At 41.2% G+C, this 21,072-nt stretch overlaps 1 protein-coding gene across 2 annotated transcripts in view; it reads right to left on the reverse strand.

The window, feature by feature from the left end:
• Window positions 1–3,565: 3,565 nt before the first annotated feature.
• SHOC2 (SHOC2 leucine rich repeat scaffold protein) overlaps window positions 3,566–21,072 on the reverse strand; it is a 73,444-nt gene continuing 55,937 nt past the window's right edge. For both annotated transcript variants that reach the window (XM_061636021.1, XM_061636022.1), the window contains exons 5-9: window positions 17,262–17,450; window positions 14,647–14,769; window positions 5,988–6,125; window positions 5,416–5,533; window positions 3,566–4,764 (exon numbers count right to left, since the gene is read on the reverse strand). In XM_061636021.1, coding sequence (XP_061492005.1) covers window positions 4,556–4,764; window positions 5,416–5,533; window positions 5,988–6,125; window positions 14,647–14,769; window positions 17,262–17,450 — 777 coding nt within the window. In that variant the 3' untranslated portion in view covers window positions 3,566–4,555. The remainder of the gene's footprint in view (window positions 4,765–5,415; window positions 5,534–5,987; window positions 6,126–14,646; window positions 14,770–17,261; window positions 17,451–21,072) is intronic.

A 21,072-nucleotide genomic window follows, 5' to 3' on the forward strand; every position in this document is an offset into this window, starting at 1 on the left:
CACAGATTTACAGACAAAGTCAAACTTTACCACTAGAAAATGCCCAAAAGACTCGGTGGCAGCTCATTTACAAATATACTATTTATAATGAATACATTGATACAGAATGACTTATAAAAAAGCAAGGCAATCTTTTATAGACATAACAATAACATTACAATAATTCAGAAAGTACAATTTTTGTAGACCGTTTACACGCTTTAATTTTCAATCACAAATTAGTGTGGTCTTGTATTTAACAGGCAGAATCCTGCACTGTCCTGCTTAAGACCTAAACATTGAAATAATAAACAGAACCTTCAGATCTCTGTAATAAAAAAGCCATCAGATTTTTTGCAGATATTATCATTAGTAATTGTCCTACATGTGCCTTTTAAAGTTGGTGTGTTGTGCAAATTACTGCCAAGTGTATACCTAATTAAAAGCAAGTTCTGACATGCTGATTAAAGATACAATGGAAGTGCAATATTGACTATACAAATGCTCTGCTGCATTCAGGTTCTTGAATAGTCAGGAAGGCATTATTCCTTTGATATGTGAAGAATACAAACCATTCCAATGCCCCATTCCAAAAGTGTTACTTTAAATTTTGCCTGTCATTTTGACAATAAGCAGCTACAGTTTTCTCCTCTTAGTACTACTATGCAAAACCATTTCAATGAGCTAGATTCCCTCCCAAACCTAAATATTTGCCAAGATAAATAGTGTAAATGAAGTCTGAAACATCAAAAAGTAAACACTGCAAACTTTTAGCAGAAAACAAATTTAAAAGCATCCACCAAGGAAGTTGGGCAAAGTTCTTTAAGGCGAAATTATGCAGCAAAATTAATTTCCTTTTCTTTAGCCTTGCCCCTAACTGTAGCATTTTAACCACTATTAATATTCCATAAATGTTATACCAAGAAGATATATACATTTGCTTCCAAAGGAGTCATAAGGCCAATTATTCCTCCTTTGTATCTCCACAGTATAACTCAATCCTAAGAAGTAGAGGTTGGATTCTTGTACTTCCCCCTCTGTAGCAGAGTTGCAGAAACATTGCTTTGCATCTCATCTTAAGAGGTTGCTTCAACATCTTTAGGAGTTGTTTTTGCTGTTCTACTTGCCATTCAAATTCTATTCTAACACAGAGGTATAGGGTTACTCCAACAAAGCACATCAAGGGCTACAGTGACAACCATAATACATTACATAGAAGTCATACAGATTTCATCCCTTTGCTACACAGCTACCGGAGGATAGGATAAGAACAGCCGCACTGATGGCAGCTGCTGCACTAGCGGAGAGGATGTTTCCTAGACTGACATGAGATCTGTTCTTTCACAAGGAACCCTGTATTTGTGATTCTGTGAGGAATAGTCTAGTAAGAGTGCTTCAAATAGATCTGCTGTTGTTTCCATTATGGAGGATATGTATTGACATCCATCACAACGCTTGCAAGACTTGAAAAAGATTGTCACACATTCTGAAGCTTCACATAAAAAAGGTCGAACTGAATTAGTAGAACTACTAAATGTATAGTATTACAACAGCAAGGGGCACACTTACGAGGTCTTTAAAAAGATATTCCAAAAAGAAATTCTATAGATAAATGATCTTCTATCTTGATAATATCTCAGTATCACAAATTCTAGAATTTTCTCCAAGTTTCTGATTGGCACAGATTCAATTCTTAAATTCCAGTCAATACATGCTTGCTAAATTTAAATGGACATAATTGGTTAAAATACATTATTTTCCCAAGGAAAGGAAAGATATTCCAGGACACAGTAACTTCCTATCATAAGAAATCCAAATTTTGAAATCCAACTGACAATCAGCTGCATTATGAAAAATATTTTCTGAATCCTTTTTAGCCCACAATTTATTACTGCCTCGATGTACTATTTATTTATTTAACATCCTGCTGATTGTGGAACATAAACTTGGATTTGGGACTATTGTGGATTCAGTGCTTAACACCAGGATGCACTTTGACTCCTCTTTACATGGGATACTGAAGTATAATTGTTTCACTGTTTTTTAAAGTATATATTTTACTTCATTTTTTAAAAGTGTATTAATGAATGAATCAAACCAGTTCCTAACATGCAAGTGATTTTCTAGAGAGAGAAAAACAGTCATATAATCCTTGGCAAGATGAACAATTGTGTTAATATATTTACAGACAAAACTACCAGTTCCATAAATGCAGTTCAACTTCATCTATCCACAACTCCACAAAGTGGCAGAAGAATCCAGCTTACTAGAAACATGCTATCCTACATCAATTCTGTAAAATCTTCCAAAGATATTCTTCCAATTTTGCCTGGAATAACTTTGAGTACATGGTTAAACTCTGGCTTTAAAAGTAACGGATATGGACAGCTGATTATAGAAAAGATTATCTCCACCCTAAAAGTGCATGTGGACAGCATATAAAGATACACAAACTGAATTGTTGGAACAAGTTTACAGCTTCAGCGTAAAGTGGACTTTAATCTTTTCAACCACAACTTTGTATTTTAATACCTTAAAGCTCAGATGGGTAGGCCTGCATACAGCTGGGACTATACTCTATAAACAAAAATGTAAACTGAAACAGTATTTTACTATTTTTAAGATGGTGCATATCTAAACTAGTTTTTGCTACCAGCTTAAGCCCTTTAAATGTTTTAAATCTCTACCTGCCTTTCTTTAGGAAATTCTCCCTTGCTAGTGAGAAAGCCAATGAAAGTTAGAATTCATCTCAAATAAAATAGAGTAAGGCAGTAAGTTATGATGGGTCAAGCCAAAGGAACTCAAGCACATCCAAACGCCTGAAATCAATGAGATTTGCAGAGCAATCTTAAGCATGTTTACTCAGAAGTAATTCTTAATGACTTAGATGTAAAATCTTATTTCTTTAAAGAGGACAGGTATGCTTGACTTTCTCTGGATTGTGCTTATTAAATAGATCTTAATATTAGAAATAAAAATGCCAAAATCGTTCAACAGGTGAAAAAAAATCCTCTGGCACCTATTTGTGAAAAAAATGCGGCATTCTCTGCATTCCATAATCTCAGAAACAAACCCACCATAGTGAATTGACACTGAAAATGAAACTATCTGGAATGTAACTGCTGTATGAGCATACAAAAAATCAAAACTTGAAATGGCACTGCAAGCGTAGTAGCAAGAGTCTATTTCACGGCAGCATTATTAGCCCTTCGTACAGCCATGAACATGACAGAAAACTGCATATGAACTACTTTACTGCTGTTTTACAGAGCAAATTTTACATACAAATGAAAAGGTGTCCTTTTAAACAGACCAGTCTTTAATACTGTGATTGATAGGATGAGGTTAAGAGAATAAATCATGGTACTGAACTGATTACTTTGAAGCAAGTGTCCCATCTGTAGAGAAAAGTGCATTTAGTTCAGCAGCAAAACAGCACAGCATGAAGATATTGTGCTTGGATGCAGATGCTCCATAGCAATGGAAGGATGTACAAGGCAAGGCAAGATATAAAACTGGAGTAACATTGTCAACCAACTGTTAATCTTACATATACTGCAGTACTTCAAAAAGAAAGACACATTCATTAATTGTACAAAGACCGGGAGAAACCCTTATATTGGCCTGTTGCAATATATATTCATTCCTTGTCAATGCACTATTAAACCTTAACAGAACATGTAGGTTTTCAAACAAATCTGTCAATATCTGTTATCAGAAGATGTTGCTTGTGCTAGATGAGACCAACCATAAAATAACTGGTTCAAATAAGATATGCTTATAATAGATAAACTGAAGGACCCAAGGTTTAACCTTAATTCAATCTTTTGTTGGACTGTATCTTTTCCTATTTGATTTAATATAAAAATCAATAAAAAGCCCTCAGAAGCATATAAATTCTAGATATGATTAAAACAGAGCAAATCCAAAAAATAATAACAATAATAATAATAATCCAGTGACTTACTCTGACTGTAAACAAATACAACACCATTTGTTTCAAATCTTAAAATAAGTTAAAGAATCTCCCCAACTAGAGGGCAAAATCACCCGAAAGGATTTTTGACACAAAGAATTAGTAAAGAGGGGAATGATTAAAAAAAAAAGGTTTTTGCGATCAAGTTGCTTGTTTTTCTCATGGGAAGAGAGCTCCATCTAAAAATGTTTTGCCCCTTAAACTGATCAGCAACTAGTTGGCCACACTTTTCAGTGAATTGGTATCTCCAGACCCAGACATTCATCAAATTCAGCAAAGAAAACTTAACAAGCATTTTACAAAGAAAAAAAAATCTAAATGGCTATGCTTCCTCTATTAGCAGAAACACATAAACATGGTCTTAAATTTGCCTGTTTTATATTATTTATGTTTCATATATAATATAATATACATCCTATATATATTATATTATATATACACCACATACACAATACCAAAAATGCTTTTTGCATTTTGTACAGTGTATGGAACAATCCAACTTTTATCCAACCCTGGCACCATGTGGCCTAGATAATATTATATATACAATGACACCCTCAATGCCTTTTATATTTTGTACATCATTATGGCAGATACCCATCAGACCATGGCACGATATGGTCCCTGCATTTTGAGGAACTGGATAATAAAGGAAGGTCCACCTGCAACAATTTGAGCTGGAAGGGTATTGAGTGGGCAGTTCTCAATGCTCATTATAGACAATTTACTGCAGAGGGCCAGTTCAAAAGGAAGGCTATTTAGATGGGGGTTGTCATTTAGATACAGTTCTTCCAGGTTCTCCAGTGTACCTGCAAAAGTAAGCATTGTCATAATTAGCACTTTAAAAATACCCTTGGTTGAAAACAATTTATACTTGGTGAAATCCAATTTGTATCCTTGCACTCAAGTCTGCAACTATAGCCATTTTCCGTTGCTGGCATGCAAAAGAAAAAGCAGTTATGAAATTGAGAGGAGTAAACCATTGTGATTTTTCTTCACCAGCTCAAGCCCATTGTAGATTACATTGTAGTTACTAACGTTTTAACTGCAAAATTTTCAATTCCTAACTCCTCCTCCAAGGGACTTCATTATGCTAAACGGCTTCTGATGAGGGATGTGCTAGAAGAGGCTCCCTAAACTGGCAAAGTATCTACCTTGTCTTTTTCCAAATGTTACAATGTTACATAGTTCCTATCCACATCTAAGGAACATTGACATCCATGCTGTGCAAATGCTGAGGGCCAACAGTGATATATTTTAGTTCTTATTTGGTGACTCTTTCTCATGAGTATTTACATGTAGTACACCGGAATTGTTTTTTCCCTGGGTCAATCCTGTGAGCATGTCATATAGTGAATACTGCAGATCATCAATATCCCTAGAATACATCTCCAGTATTTTAGTGGCAGCTGAAACACTAGTATATCATTTATGTATGGTTAAAATAAAAATCATCATACCAATTTCCTCAGGAAGCTGAGTAAGAAAATTCTCTCCCAGTCCAAGATGTGTCAAATTGATGAGGTGGCCAATTCCTCTAGGAAGGGTGCTCAACTGATTATTTGTTAAGATTAGTCTCTGGGAAGGGATATGCATACATAAACATCAAATAAATACCATGTTCAATCAATCACCCAGAACAAAGACAGGTAATGTTATCCAAATATTTGAATCATAGCCTTCTCCTCCCCAGCAAACATCAACAAATTATGGAACTAAATTTGGACTTCATCACTCTGCGACATTATCTAACATGCATAGAAACCAGGGCGCTTCTTCCATAAAATCTCTCCCCACAATTACATCAAGTTACTTTCAGATTTTCCATCCTCCTTACATGGCAATACCACATAGTGACAAAACAATGCACTCAAAGGGACAGTGCCTAACACCAAATCCGGCAACATGATCCAATGATAGGGGTTCCATTTTTATGTGGTAATGACAGACAACATTTACACAGATGAGAAATAGATTTTCTACTGAGGAAACATGGTTTTTATGATTGACTAAGCCAAATGATTTATTTCACCTGAAGATCCCTAAGGTATGCTATTTCATTTGGCAAGGATTCCAGCTTGTTTTCCTCTAGATCCAGTTCTCTTAACTTCCGCAGGTTTCCAATGCCATGGGGGAGGTTTCGTAGAAGGTTGTTTGACAAGATAAGAACCTAAAGAAAAACATATGTTGAACTTTTAGTAAACCAGCAACTTATCAACTAAGGAAGCATTGGTTGACCTTACAATTTCTGGAACCACATGAGTGTGGTCTACCAGACTGTAATAGTAGCACACTCACATCTACTGCTCAAACCTCTTTTCCCCAAGTACCGCCCACCAATTGCTGTGTTCTGGAGGATACACGTGGCATTATGGATATAATTGAAGAGACAGACTGACTACAACTACCGAACGGTCCCACATCCTTGAAACTCCTCCCTTGGAACATCGCTGGGTGGAAATCCAAAAGCAGTGATCGCAACTTCCTGGCCTACTTAAATAAGTTTGACATTATTATGCTTCAAGAGACATGGTGTAGAGACCTTATCTTTGTTAATGGTTTCGTGACCTACTGTACCCCTGCACTTTAAAATAAGAGTAAGGGCAGAGCCAGACAGGGTCTGTGCATCCTGGTTTCTTCATCTCTGGATGCCAAGATAACCAAGATCCTGGACAGCGACTCTACTCTGATGGCCCTGACTTTAGAATCGAGATCTATACACCTAACCCTACTCTTACTCAATGTTTACTTTCCTCCAACGACCAACAGAGAGGATACCTTGTCTAATTGGCTCCAAATTGAATGTCTCTTTGCCCACTGGTCGTCTAAATTTTCCTTTGCACTCCCTATAATAGCAGGAGATTTCAGTGCACGGACAGGATCCTACCTGGCGGATGTCCCTATGACTGGCACCCCTCTCCACGTTGACAGGAGTCATGTAAGGCGCTACGCACGTCACTCTAAAGACACTCGTCTGAATCATGCAGGAGTTGGTCTGCTCCAATTTGTGTCCAAATATGACCTGTGTATCCTAAACGGCTCTAGTGCAGATGATGATTGGGGGGAGTTCACTTATGTCTCCTCCAGGGGCTCGAGTGTGATCGATTATCACCCACAAGATGGTAAAAACCTTGGCTTATGTTTTTAGAGTAGCGGTTAACTCTGATAGTGACCACTTGCCCCTGGAATTTTCTCTTTCTATTCCTGGTGTGCCTCAGCTGAATAAACCACTCCATGCACTTTCCAGCCTACCAGTAGTGGCTAGTACTAACAAGATAAAGTGGTCCACTAAAACAGGCCAAGCTTTTAATAATTTTATCCAGCTCCCCCATATAACTAGAACTGTAGGACTAGTAACAACAGATAGTTCACCAAGTAAAGGCATGGCAATCTATGAGGGTCTGATACAGGACATAAATACCACACTTCAAACATCCTCTAAGAAAATTTCCAAATACCCGACTGAAAGAACCAATGTGTGGTTTGATAGAGAATGTATCGATTTAAGGAGGAGAATTCGTTCCGCCTATCGTCGCTACCGTAGAAATAATGAGCGCCAACCCCCACACTCATATTATGTGTTAAGGAAAGAGTACAAGAAACTCATCTTCAGGAAGAAAAACGAGGCCAGCAGGGACTTATGGCAAATGCTGATAGCAGCATCTATCACCCGTAGCTCCCAGTCCTTCTGGAAGCTAGTTTCCGGAGCCTTGGCTAATCATGATGGTAGCCCTGACTGTCATATCCCAGCCAACATCTCGGAGGATCATTTTTGGGCTGTGTTTAATGATCTAAATTCATCTAAACTTAGTTTCCACCCCTATTTGTCTCCTGATACCCCTGAGTGGCCCCCCATTGATACCAAAACCATTGAGGAATTACTATCCCAACTAAAGGTGGGCAAAGCCCCTGGACCAGATGGTATTCCGTCGGAGTTGATGAAATGCAATATCAGCTGGTGGGCTCCTCTGCTGGCCTCTCTTTTTACCCTAATAAATAAATTGGGTATAATCCCCGTTACCTGGCTGAAAGCTTATATCATCCCTATTTATAAGAATGGTCCTAAGAGTGACCCGAGCAACTATCGCCCAATCAGTCTGTTGGCTATTGTGGGGAAGATGTATGCCAATTACTTAAGCTCAAAGGTGAAACAGTGGATAAGCGCTAATAACCTCTTGGGAGAAAAGCAGATAGGTTTTAAATCAGGATGCTCCACTCTTGATCACTGCTTGGTTTTGGCCCATTTAGCACATAAACATTCCAAACCACGTGGTGGCAAACTTTTTACAGCCTTCATAGATCTGAAGTATGCTTTTGACTCCATTTCTCACGATCGATTATGGAGCAAATTAGAATCCCTGTCCATAGAGAAAAGGCTATTGTTTTTCATATCCGCTTTATATTACAATACTTCTATCCAAGTTCGATGCAGTAATCGCGGTCACCTCTCAAGGGAGATTCACTCTTCACTAGGCATTAGACAAGGGTGTGTTCTCGCCCCCACTCAATTCAACTTATATTTGGCTGACCTTTCCCCTGCTCTGAGAAGGATACAATCCCATCCACCCAAACTTGGGCTTACAAAAGTACTCATTCTGCTTTATGCAGATGATGCGGTCCTAATCTCTCAAACTCAGCTGGACCTGAAAAGATTACCGTATATTCCGGCGTATAAGACGACTGGGCGTATAAGACGACCCCCAACTTTTCCAGTTAAAATATAGAGTTTGGGATATACTCGCCGTATAAGACTACCCCTGCTTATGACATGCAAGCGATGTACCTTACTGGCGATTGGCTGGTTGTTGTATACAAAGCAGGGGATTTGAACCCCAGCCTTCCAGGTCTTAATCCAATTCTCTAACCACTATACCCCACTAGCATAAAATAAAACTCGGCATACATCCTAACCGCTACACCGCGCCACATAAAATGAAACAAAACCTAGCTAGGGGACAGGGTGGTACAGAGCGAAACAAGTGCCAGGGATGAGTTGGGTGTTTTTAAGCTCCACACCCTAAAAATGAGATTATGACATCAGCCTGTGCTGGCACCTTTTAACTTTGGAATAGTCTACTGCACAAAACACTAGTCCCTATGATTGCCATTGCTTCTTTTTAGCCTGCATCGCAGCCTCCCCTGCCCTGGTGCCCACCAGATGTTTCGGACTACAACTCCCAACTGTGCTGGCTGGGAGTGGTCATACAAAACATCTAGAGGGCCCTGGGTTCGCAGAGGGTGCTGTGCCCCAAACATTTCCATTTCCAGGCCGATTCTAACAGAACCACCACACTGCAAATTCAAACAGCTTAGCTTAAGAAAAAGCATACAGAATTGCCATGACTTTGCCCACATGCCCTGCATTTAAACACACACAGATGCAGCTTCCCCTGCCGCCTTCCAAGGTCTTAGCGATCAAGTTAGCTTGGACAGACCTAGCTGCAACAATTCTCTTTTCACAAACAAGGGGGGGGGGAGACAAAAATAAATAACCAAGCCCAAAACACACACACAGGGGACAGAATAAGAATTGCTAACTTATTTCGGGGAGCTGCAGTGCATTCAATTTGCAAAAAAATGTATCTATAATGGGTGGCAAAGATTTGGTGTAGGCCTCAAGAGGAGACGGGCACTTCCTGGATCTAACAGAGAGGGGGAAGGAAAGAAGAAATTGAGCCAGGGAGAATGCACACTTGGGGGAAGGTGGACTTAAAATATTCCACAGGGATGCAACATATTTTGGGAAGGCAAGCAGAAGCATCCCCCAATAAAAATAATAATAAAAAAGAGCTATCATGCACAAACATGGCTTTCAGGCACTGATGGGCGGTGGGGACACCATCCACAATCTTAGCTGAACAGGGCTAAACAAACAGAACATTGTCCCAACCACAATGGCCCAATCACCAGCAAAAACCAGAGAGATGACCCCTCCCCAGCTAGCAACAGTGTTGGACATTCAGGGGGCGGAGGGAGAAAAAGATACATAATGCCTCCTATCTCCCCCTTTTTTTGGCTAAACATTTGTAGTCAGCTGCAAAGAACTCTTCCATTTCTCAAAACACCAAAGGCCTTTAACAAAAATCTGCTTCCCCATCCCAGAGAAACAACACAAGCTGGGAAGAAGGGGGGAGGTCGGGGTTCTCCCCCCAAAAAACCCCTAAGTTAAAAAAAAACTTTATCCAACCACAATCTTTTTCATATATATTTTTAAAAGATTTTTTTAAAAGGAAGAGAAAACAAAAGGGGGGGCTTATAGATTTGAGGGGAGGGGAGAAGACCTGGAAAGGGCCCCCACCCTCTATAGAATAGGATTTCTGAGAAACAGCATCAAAAAGGAGAGAAGGGAATGATCATTACTCTAATTTTCCAAGCAGAAAATGAACGCCAGTGTTGTTTCTGCAGCAATGAATCAGATCCGTGGGGAAGGGGGGGGCTGTGAATTTACACTGCCCCCCCAAATCTCCTTATAAAAATTACCGTAGTCGGGGGCGGGGAATGCACAGCTCAAGGAACACACCCGGCCTCAAAGTAAGTTTAGCTATTAAAAGCAGCTTGCCCAGAGCTTCACGGCCACGATCACACACACCTTTACTTAGAAGTAACCGCCCTTGAACATAGCGGGGCTTCCTTCCAAGTAGGCTGCAAAATCCTAAGCGTCTGGGGCGGGGGATCCCCCTTACCTCCGAGTAAACGTGCAGAGGGCTGGGCTGCTAACGGGATGAGTCGATGCGAAAAGTTCACCTTGGCAGGCGAGGGGGGGGGCTTCTTTACTTCCGAATAAAGGCGATTCCCGCCGGGCTTTGCTTGGGAGTGAAGAAGCGGAACTGGGCGGCGCAAACTCTTTCGAGCATGAACTTCCTTGGGGAAAAAACGCCTAAGCGCTCCATGCAATCAAAAGCAGGACTGGACCCAACCTTGGCCACAAAGTAGGCCTGCTGAAATCAACAGGCACGGCCGGGCTCCGTTAGTTTCAGTGGGTCTCCTCTGGAGTAGAACTTTCCTGGAGGCCAGCCCGCAGCCGATCACACATTTCCCAACTCTAATTCGAGGGAGACCGCGTCACCCCAGCCATGCCTACTCGGAAGTAAGTCCTCTTGACTTTCACGGGGCTTACTCCCAGGTAAGCGGGGTCACGAGCGCCGCCCCAGTGAGGCTCAGAAGAGACAAACATTCACACACCCCATTTGAAACCGATGGGCTCAAGTCTACTCTAAAAGTAACTTGAATTGTTGGATAACCCCCATAAGCATTTTCCCATTAAAGGAAAGAAAAGAGACCGATCCAACTTAATATTTTGCTCACCCGATGAAGGAGAGAAAGAGAAGATGGGGAGGGGGAAGGATGGAGGGGAAAAGGAAGGTCACCCCCCACTCACCCTCTCCGACCCCAAATGGCTTAAAAGAAACGTGCCTGGCGCAGACCTGTTGAAATTAACAAGTCTAGTCAGTTTCACCAGAGGAAGCAGAATTGCTCCGACTGGCCTGCTTTGGCTACTCTTTTCCTGAACCCAAAACGGCGTTGGAAGAAGGAAGGATTGGACAGGAGGGGGACGCTGAAGGAAGGAAAGTGGGGGGGAAGAGAGAGACTTGTTGCAAGGAGGAGAGAGCTCTAGTTCCTTACACTCACGTTTGGCAGGAAGTCAAATGGATATATAATATATATATTCCCCTTTCTTTCTCCGGCGCCCGGTTTAATTGATTTTTTTTGCGGGGGGGGAAGGGATGAGGGAGGGTCTCTTCTGCGGCTTCCCACGCCGCGGCGGCGCTGCAATGGCGGCTGAAACGCAGCGCCTCCACCGCCTGCCCTCCGCGTAGCCCCGTCGAGAGGACCCAGGAGATCAGGGCTCCAATACCCCCTGCCGCTTTGCCAGGAGGCTCACCGGGGACCCTAAGTCAGGCCCTCCCTGCGGCCGCTGGATCACGCCCTTCGCCCAGCACCTGCCCTCCTCCCCGGGGCCAAGCAGACTTGAGCGCAGAAGGGCTTCCTTGGATCCAGCAGCGACCTCCAGCCATCTCGCCCGCCCCCGAGCTCCAGCCCCCACATGCCGGGCCTGACGCAGCTGCGCTCGCTCGGCAGCGGCCCGAACAAGGAGCTCCGGCAACTTCTTCCCTGCCGCTCGGCAAGCCGGGGGCAGTAGGGAGCCAAGCAGCCGGGCTCCCTCGGGGCAGCCTTCGGGTATATGCAGGGAGGGGATGGAGGCGCCCCTTCCCCTCTAAGCCGTGACCATTGGCCGCTACTGCAGCTTTGTTGTGTCTCGGAAATGTTCCACGCTGCTCGCTGACCCTCCCCCCGGCCCCTCTGATTCAGCCCCGCCGTCCGTCCTCCCACCCGCGTCATCCCGGCCTGGCCTCTGGCTCGGCAGCTATTTTTCAGCACCCGGCGTATAAGACGACCCCTGACTTTGGAGAAGATTTTCCGGGGTTAAAAAGTCGTCTTATACGCCGGAATATACGGTACTCACGGGTTTTGCGGATTATTGTAAAGGCAACTACCTAACAATTAACCATGCCAAATCCAAAGTAATTGTGTTCTCCAGGAGAAAAGTTACGTTCCCCTGGTCTATGGGATCTGTAAGAATAGAACAACTCTTATAAGTACCTGGGGATCTGGTTTCACGAATCATTTAGCTGGAGACCCCAAGCCAACTATGTCAAAGCCAAAGCCGAGAAAAATCTGGGTGCAGTAACCCGCTTCTTTTTCTCTAAGGGTCGGGAAATTCATCCCAGCAGCTGTCTGTGTTGCAAGAACTAAAATAGCCCTGATGATGCTTTATGGGGCCCCAATTTGGTATCCCTACTTTAAGGGCTCACTTGAAGGAACTTTCCACTTCTTCCTTAGATCCATCTTTGGAGTCCCAAGATGTGTCTCCACAGCTACTCTCAAATTGGAGGCTGGCCTCAACTCTATAAACTGCGTAGCCTGGACTTACACTATTCAATACTGGCTATGCCGTTGTACCACGCTCCCTCAAGATTCATTTACGAGGCAGACTTTGAGTGATCCATTTAAGTCATCCTGGTCCAAACTGGTGTTGGACAGAATTGTCTCGGTAGGCCTCTCCTATGTTGACCTGCTCTCTATGGAACTCAGTAGGGCCAAGGTGATGGACAAACAGCGGTTAGGCGATATCGACAATCAAGAGCTTTTCGCAGCTGCCTCAGGACCCTGCTCCCCCCGTTCAATGGGTTTAATAGGTCCCCCTCGTAAAGAGGGGATGCGCTACCTAAGTTGGCTATCTGTTCCTAAGTATAGAAGGGCCTTCTCTTTGGCCCGTTTTGACGCCCTACCCTCTAAACTTTTGGAGGGCAGATTTAATAAAATCCCAAGGAACAATAGATATTGTCCCTGTGACAAGTTTGAAGTGGAGACGGTATCACACGTCCTGTTTAAATGTACATTCTATGATGAGGCTAGCAAAAGTCTTTTACACCCCATTCTGCAAGCTTTCCCAGGCCGTTTCTTGGATGCTCTTTCGTCAGCCCTCCTTGAGGGTACTGACAAATCAATTACTGTCCAAGTGGCCAAATTTCTGAACTTGGCCATGGAGATCAGACCCTGCAAGATTGTGCACTGTTCTTAACCTAGTGTACTGTCTGAAACCGCTCCCTGTATAGTCTATTTTAAGTATATGTTTTATCTTTCAACAGCTTTGTATTTAATTGGTTGTTTTAATGTTTTGCAATGGTTGGTTGACTAAGCAATAAAGATTGTTGTTGTAACTAAGTAAGCATTCAATAAACTAAGTATTCTTCAAGGAAAAAAGCTAGAGACTACTTAGTATCAAATTATAAATGCCATATTTCAAGGTGGGGAAGTCAGATGTGCGGGGGAGGGGGCAGGACAAATGCAGTCCTCCAGGCCTCTTTGTCCCACCCTTGGTACTCTCCCTATGCCACACTCCTCACCAGCCTTGCTTAGCACCCTCCTTGAGTACTTTTGTCTGGTGGGAATGTGTCCTTCAACTGTGGTAACACCTCTTACTTGCCTGGATAAAGAGGTGTGTTTAGAAATATCTGACTTTTGCTTACTGTGCAGCTTTTTATGAGTTGTGTACAAGCCTGTTTTGTATTCTACTATGTACTGTCCAATTCTAGAGATCAGGGATTGCAAAAATAATTCAACTTTCTACATGAAGAGTAGGCAACCCAAGATCACAGGCTGTAGCCATGCACTAAGGCTCTTTCCTTAAGAAAGGCTTCCTCTTTTCTCCATAACAACAAACCTAGTGTCATGGCCCTCCCCATGGACTCTGACAAGGTCGGCAAATGGAAGGAAGAAACCCCTAATGAGAGCCCTCCCATTCAAGTCCCTAACTCATAGCCAGCTCCTCCCGTTGAGGCTCTCCCCTTTGGAAGTCTCAAAGGCCCCTTCTCTCTTGGCTCAAGGGAAGGAGGAGGGCCTATCTAATACCAGGGAGGAGAGCTCCACAGAACAGATTGAGCTGTTGGGGGAGGAGGAAAGTCAAGCGTTGTCTCCGAGGCAAGTGGATCACGACCTGTTTTTTGAGAAACACTGCTCTAGATATATTACAAAAGCTTAGTACAAAGTTTGGTCTAATATTTTTTCCAAGACAGGATGATTACTTTTTCAGCATATACTTGTTACTTCTATTAATCTTTTGAAGGATTATGTTAGAGTTGGGCAACCTTCTTTGGGGTGATTTGCTTATTTCTAGATATTCTACTCACCTCAAGGGAAACAAGACCAGACACATCCTCGGGAATCTTGTTGAGTTGATTTGTAGCTAAGTTGAGTTCTACCATGCTGGTCCATGTCCCAAAGTCCAAGGGAAGGGATGTCAGCTGATTGTCCTGCAGTTCAACATATAAAAGGTTTAGGAATGCTGTTGAACAAGTAAAAGACAACAACTTGAAGATGACATTAAGTACAAAAGGAATAAAATCACTTTGGTTTCCACAAAATTAAAAAAACAACCCTTGAGTAAACTCTGCTGTTTTAAAACTTTTAAAGCAGGGATAGCCAACATAGTCCCCTCCAGATATTCTGGACTGCAACACCCATCAGTCCCAGCTGGCATATCCAACAGCCAGGGATGATAGGAGTTGCAGTCCAAACCTATCTGGAAAGCACCTGTTTTAAAACTATTTAATTTTTAGTTTTGTACAGCTATTCATTAATATTTTAATGGCTATCTTTGCTTACTGATCTCTTAACTTTTCTATTCCAAATGTAACTTCCTATTTTTAATATAAGCCACTGTTTTTATTGAAAAGCAGGATATATATATTTACCACCAAGACACTGGAAAAATGCATTACATCACGGGACTAGCTTATAAAATCAATCTAGCTATACAAATCTAAAGACCTGAAATATAAAATTATAGATATGAGATTAGATGCTACTAATAAATTGTATGGATTCACCTAAACCTTCACTTAGCTGAATAAGGAGATAATTGCTTATATATAGCCTAAGCTAGTTTTTGCAGGCAGTCTGGGAAGCTGGGGCTCTCTTCTCCCGATCACTCTTCCACTGCTGGATAAACAGGTTTTGCATATAGCAGTTGCTGGCAAAACCCAATCACCAATGCCCCATTCCCCCCACTGGTAAAAGATGCAAGTAATTTAATTTAGCTACTCTCATGGATTTCTTCCATTACACCACTGGTGACACCAAAGACAATCCCCCTCCACTGATGCCTGCTGGCAGTAAGCCAAGGGTAAGCGCTTATCCACTGCTCTGCAGTGGTCACATAGGCATTTAAGAGAGAAAAATGTGAGGCTACTCCTTTATATCTGTCTTTAAAAAAACTCTTTTGAAGGGTATATGCTACCTTTCTCCAGTATGTGAACACACAGATACCAGAATTGGGTTTTTAAATTAAAAAACAAGTACACAGAATCCATATACAGCAAGATTGTTCCCCCTTTTATCAAATTAAAATGATACTGCTACTAGGGAAAACACAGTACTACTAGGAAACTCTAATTAAAGGCCAAGAACTTCTATGCAGAAATATTTTATTTAAAGGATTATACAGCAGCCAGTATTTGTGCAAGGCCTACATTTTCATTCGTGCATAAAATGCTACTACATTGTGCTTGTGTAAAATTATTTGTAATCAAATCAGAGCTGTATATTATCTGAAGCATTAAGGATATAATGCTCTTGGTCAAATTGTAAGTTCTTTTTTTTAAAAAGCAAGTTGTAACTAGTATTCATGTTAACTGGAAGTCCTATTCATCTTTATAGAAAAACCAGGTCTCTATATTTGAGGACTCATCACCTGTATTAAATATAGCAGCATTTTACAAAGTTGGCAAAACTTAGCTCCTCTGTTTTAGACCATCATCAATTAAAGAAATGATGTGCTGCAACAGAGTTCAGTTTGCCTCCAAACAAAACGGCAATAAAATCTTTGCTTTTGGCAATTTAATATTTAATCCGATTGTTTTGAACTAAAAAGTTTAAATATTGTATCTTTATGGAAGCTAAGAGAAAGCTAATTGCCACTAATCTATACTTGCAACACCTTAATACATATTCCAAAATACAAAGCCATGTTTTGAGGGAGGGAGTTCTGAATGGTTCAACATCTTTCACCACCTCAACAATAGAAACAAGCCCTTCTGTTTTTCAGATAGCCAACATCTGAAACAAATTTTTAATTCAAAATAATAATTTATGGATATTGGGATATATCCAATGCTATAACCCTGCTTACGCAACTGACTTCCACTTGCACAATGGACCCTCCCCATGCTGTCCCCTGCAGCCCCTCAAAATCTGCTCCATAGGGTTTGGGAGACACTCCAGAGCGGATTTGAGGGGGGCAGGGAGAGGAAAGGAAGGGAAAGTCCTTTTGCGCGAGTGAAACTGTGCATGCAGCGTTGGATTCATCTCATTATGTGGCAGTGGTCTGTTTCTCTGTATACCTCCCTGTGCTTTTATTTTTCACAAGGAAATGGGAGAAGGGCTCAGCCAACTTGAAATGTTGACTACCCAAAACAGCTTTTGCAGAAACTGTAGCAGAAGCAGGGGAGGAAGACTTCTGCCTGCTTCTAGTGTCAGGCATTCAATTTTACATCAGAAAAAAGGTTAGTGCTCTAAATAATAATGTTAGACTGTTCCCACATGGTATATGAAAAAGGAAACATATCAACAGTTGAAAACAGTATTTTTGCAGTTTTATACTTCATATTGTAAAGCTCATTGCCTACTGTCAGGTTTACCTGGTATTAGCAACTCTTTACTTAATTGCACTTAATTCATAGAACAATGTTTTTACCACTGGCAAATTTGGAAGCAAATCAGTTCCTATTAGATAAAAATGCCTCACCTTCATGTTCAGCTTACTTAGCACTTTTGCTCTAGAGAAAATTCCAAAAGGGATTTTATTGATGCGGTTGTGCTCCATATTGAGAGCGTAGATAGTAGAAAATTGTGAAGGGCCACCCACTGGATATGACTGGAAACAGTTCCTTGCCAGAGTTAGGCTAGTCAGATTCACAAGACTGGATAAGAGACCCTGGGAAAGGAGAAAGAAGTCTAAATACAAGCTTGCATGATCTCTGAACCCCAAAATATTTGAACATTTTCCCTCTCTCTCTTGCATGCAACCTAATTTCCACCTTAGCATGGCAATATATGAATTTCTGTTCAGTAATTTTTACAAACACTTTAACGTCACACCACTTTTCCCCCCCTTACACATCACCAGTCTGATTCAAAGAACAGGTAAACATTCCCATGAGCAGGAGCTTCCATATCTACTTCAATACCAGGGAACATATTCATGTACACTGTGGGAGTGTGCATGCAGAACTGTCACCAAAACTGAGAAGAGGAAGCATCTCCTTGCACATGTTGTACATGCAGTGCTGTAATTGTTGATTCACATGTGTTTAAACCAAGATAAGCCATCATTAAAAAAACTCCCAATATTTCCCTAAAATAATGGCTGAAAATAAACAATATGAAAGTTTAGAAGCAATTCCGAGTAGTGAGGTAATGTCTAGATCAGTGGTTCCCAACGTTTATGAGCACGGGACCCCCTTTATAAGCTGAAAAAAAATTGTGACCCCCTCCCCCCAGGGAAGCAGGCTGGCTGCCAAGAAGGAAGGGGGAAAGCAGCCTTTCTTTGCAGGCTTGCTTCTTTTTGCTTCACAAAAAGCCCTCTCCTCTCATTGTAAGTAAGGGCAGTGCCAGGAGCGGCAGTGCAAGGAAACAGGAATCAGTGATAGTAATCCCCTCTTCTTCCTGGTAGCTCCACCCTCAGCCTCCTTTGGAATCTGCCATGTATTTTATAGGCAGATGCCTGCCCTTAGTGCGTCTGAAAGATGCTCTGGCGCTTCAGCAAAAGGCCTCCCCTCTCGTTTGGAGCAAGGGGGAGGTGTCATCTGCAGTGGCAGTGGAAAGCAGACAGTGTAGAAGGAGTGAAGACTTTTTTAAAAAATAATAATAAATAATTCATTTCTTTACTGTTCACGGCCCCCTCTGGATTACTTCACAGCCCCCCTGGGGGTCCCGGCCCCCAGGTTGGGAACCACTGGTCTAGATAGCTCAGCCAATTACAATACTTTAACACATTGTAACAAGCTCGGTCTATGGAAAGTTAGAGCAATGTAATTCATGGTTAATTCTGGTGCCAGATTTCTGGAGATTTAACTCACAGTCACCTAACCATTTAATGTTGCATCCTCATAGAGATGTGAAGGCCCGAGAAAAAAATGGAAAAATTCAGGAAAAAATTAGTTTTTTCCATTTTCCCCCAAAGCCTTTTTTGTTTTGTTTTTTTCTGAAAAATTGTGAAAAAAATGAAGAAAAAATTGATTATGGAATGTTTTATTTTAGCATGATGAATAAAATGTTTCATTGAATCTTGCCCCCCCCCTTTTCTCAGTTCTTTTTATGGGAATGGATGCTTTATGTCTGCTTGACACTGTGGAGGACTAGCGGAGATATAAATAATTTTTTTGTTATTAATTTTGATGATTTCTTCTGTTTTTTTTTTAATTGTTTTTTGCCTGCTCCTCATAAACTGGCAAAACAAAAGAGGTTCCTTTACAGTTCAGGATCTTGTAGATCCATTTGTTACCAAAAAAAAAGGAAAAATTTTAAAAAGCAAATTCAATGTGTAATTGAATAAAATGTACTTTTAATATACCAAATGTGATAATTTTATGCCAAACCAACTTGTACATAATTACATTTGAAGTTTCTGAAGTAACAAAGTGACTTTCAACCTGTAAAAAGTGCTGATATTGCATTTTTTCAATTTTTCCAAAAAGATCAGTTTTTTTCTGCAAAAAGGGGGGAAACTGGGTTTCTTCTATGGCTTCAAAATTTCTGGAGATTTTACATCTCTGCATCCTCATGTAACCGGAGTTAACAGACAGCATTTCTTATCTCATTTTCAGAGAAACCAATGCATCCATAACAGCTATGCTATGGTTTTATTGGACAGACACAGTCAATTCCCCATTGAAACAGCTACAGGTGCATCCATCAATGTCTAAAATTGGGAGTGCTTTTAAGGAGGGTTGCAATGTTTATTCAAGTAATCTGTGAGATGGACTAAAAACTTTTATCAACTAAAAAAGCACTCTGCCATATTCATTTGGCAAGATTTAAGCAAACTATTAATATTTTTTAGCATAAGAACTATGGCACCACCTTGGAAGTGGCATTTTCAGCATGGGGCAATGCCTCTCCTGAGATGTGTCTGTTGTAACATGTGCATGAATCGTTTAAGCACAACAGAAGTATGTATTCTTCAGAATTATTGCTTTATTTGTATGCAAATTTATGCAGAAGCAATAAAAAGACTAAGATATATTCAACTGGGTGGCAGCCTTACTTTAAAGACAATGGCTTGGAACCTAAAAGGCAAATTAACTTAAGGAAATTCATGGAAAGAACCTTTCCTGTCTCCTCATCCCCCTGCAGCCACCCAAAAGCCTATCTTGAATAATGTGAGGTGGGGCACACAGGACTGCTAAGGTACAGGGGAATCATTCCAAATCAGACTTGGATCCTAAATGAGCTAGCTTAAGGAATTTCACAAAAAGGAACAAGCCACACTGTTTAGGACGCATGCCCCCAACCATCCAGAGAGGAGCAGAGGGAAGGAAGGGATTAGAAATTTTCATTTCATGAACTTAAGTTAACTTAAGTTCCAAGGCACTGCAAGCTCAGGTAAGGTACAAACTCTCTAATGAAATAACTTCTTAAGATTAAAAAATCTGCTTTTAACTGTACCCTCAGTATTTTTTTAAGTTTAACCTTCTGAGAAGTGACTAACAATACAGATCTAAAGGAACATGAAAAAGGTTCAAACAGATTATGTCATTTACCATGCTGGGTGCTATATATGGAAAACAAAAACATTTGAAGACATTATTTATTTATTTATTTTCAGTTCCTAAAAAGGTGCCAAATACATAATTCCCAATAAAAAAATTAAAAGCAAAAATTAAAGATAAAGGGTGGTATCCAACCGTATTGTTCCACTGATGGAAAGTATCCATCAGTGGAACAGGGAAGGGAGCCGATTTTTGGCTGTTTCTCCTCCCCTCCGCAGCTCCTTGCTCCCAATTCTACTACGGAGGAAGACCCACCAAAACAGAATGGGGAGGCACAGGGAGCTACAAAAGGAAGGGAAATTGCTAAAAATTGCCCCTTTACCTGTTCCACTGATTGCCTTCCATCAACAGAGCGACACCACCGATATCACCCAAAATGTCTTCCTTTGGTTTATTATGCCTAACTTAAGTGATCTTTTGATGCAATTAATACTCCATCCAGGGGCCTGTGGGGACAGGATACTGGTAGACTTGGAAATCTTCTGAGCAACTTCTAAGCAAAATCTGGATGCTCTGAAGTATTCTAGTTCTAGGAATTTCCATCAAAAAGTTAACTGACTCAAAACATCCAATAACAGCCACCCTCCAGTAGAACATATAGAAGTATTTATACCTACTTTTATAAATAAATGAAATATTGTTGCTAGTGCAACAGGACTTCCCCCTTCTCCTTTCCCCTGCGCCCTAAGCCCACTCCCAAAATCTGCTCCAAAGCAGGTTTGGGGAGGCTATAGGGAGAAGGGACAGTCCTGCTGCATGAGCAGAAGTGTGTTCACACAATGTTGC

Source organism: Rhineura floridana, chromosome 7 (assembly GCF_030035675.1).
Source record: "Rhineura floridana isolate rRhiFlo1 chromosome 7, rRhiFlo1.hap2, whole genome shotgun sequence".
In the NCBI taxonomy this organism is placed as follows: Eukaryota; Metazoa; Chordata; class Lepidosauria; order Squamata; family Rhineuridae; genus Rhineura; species Rhineura floridana.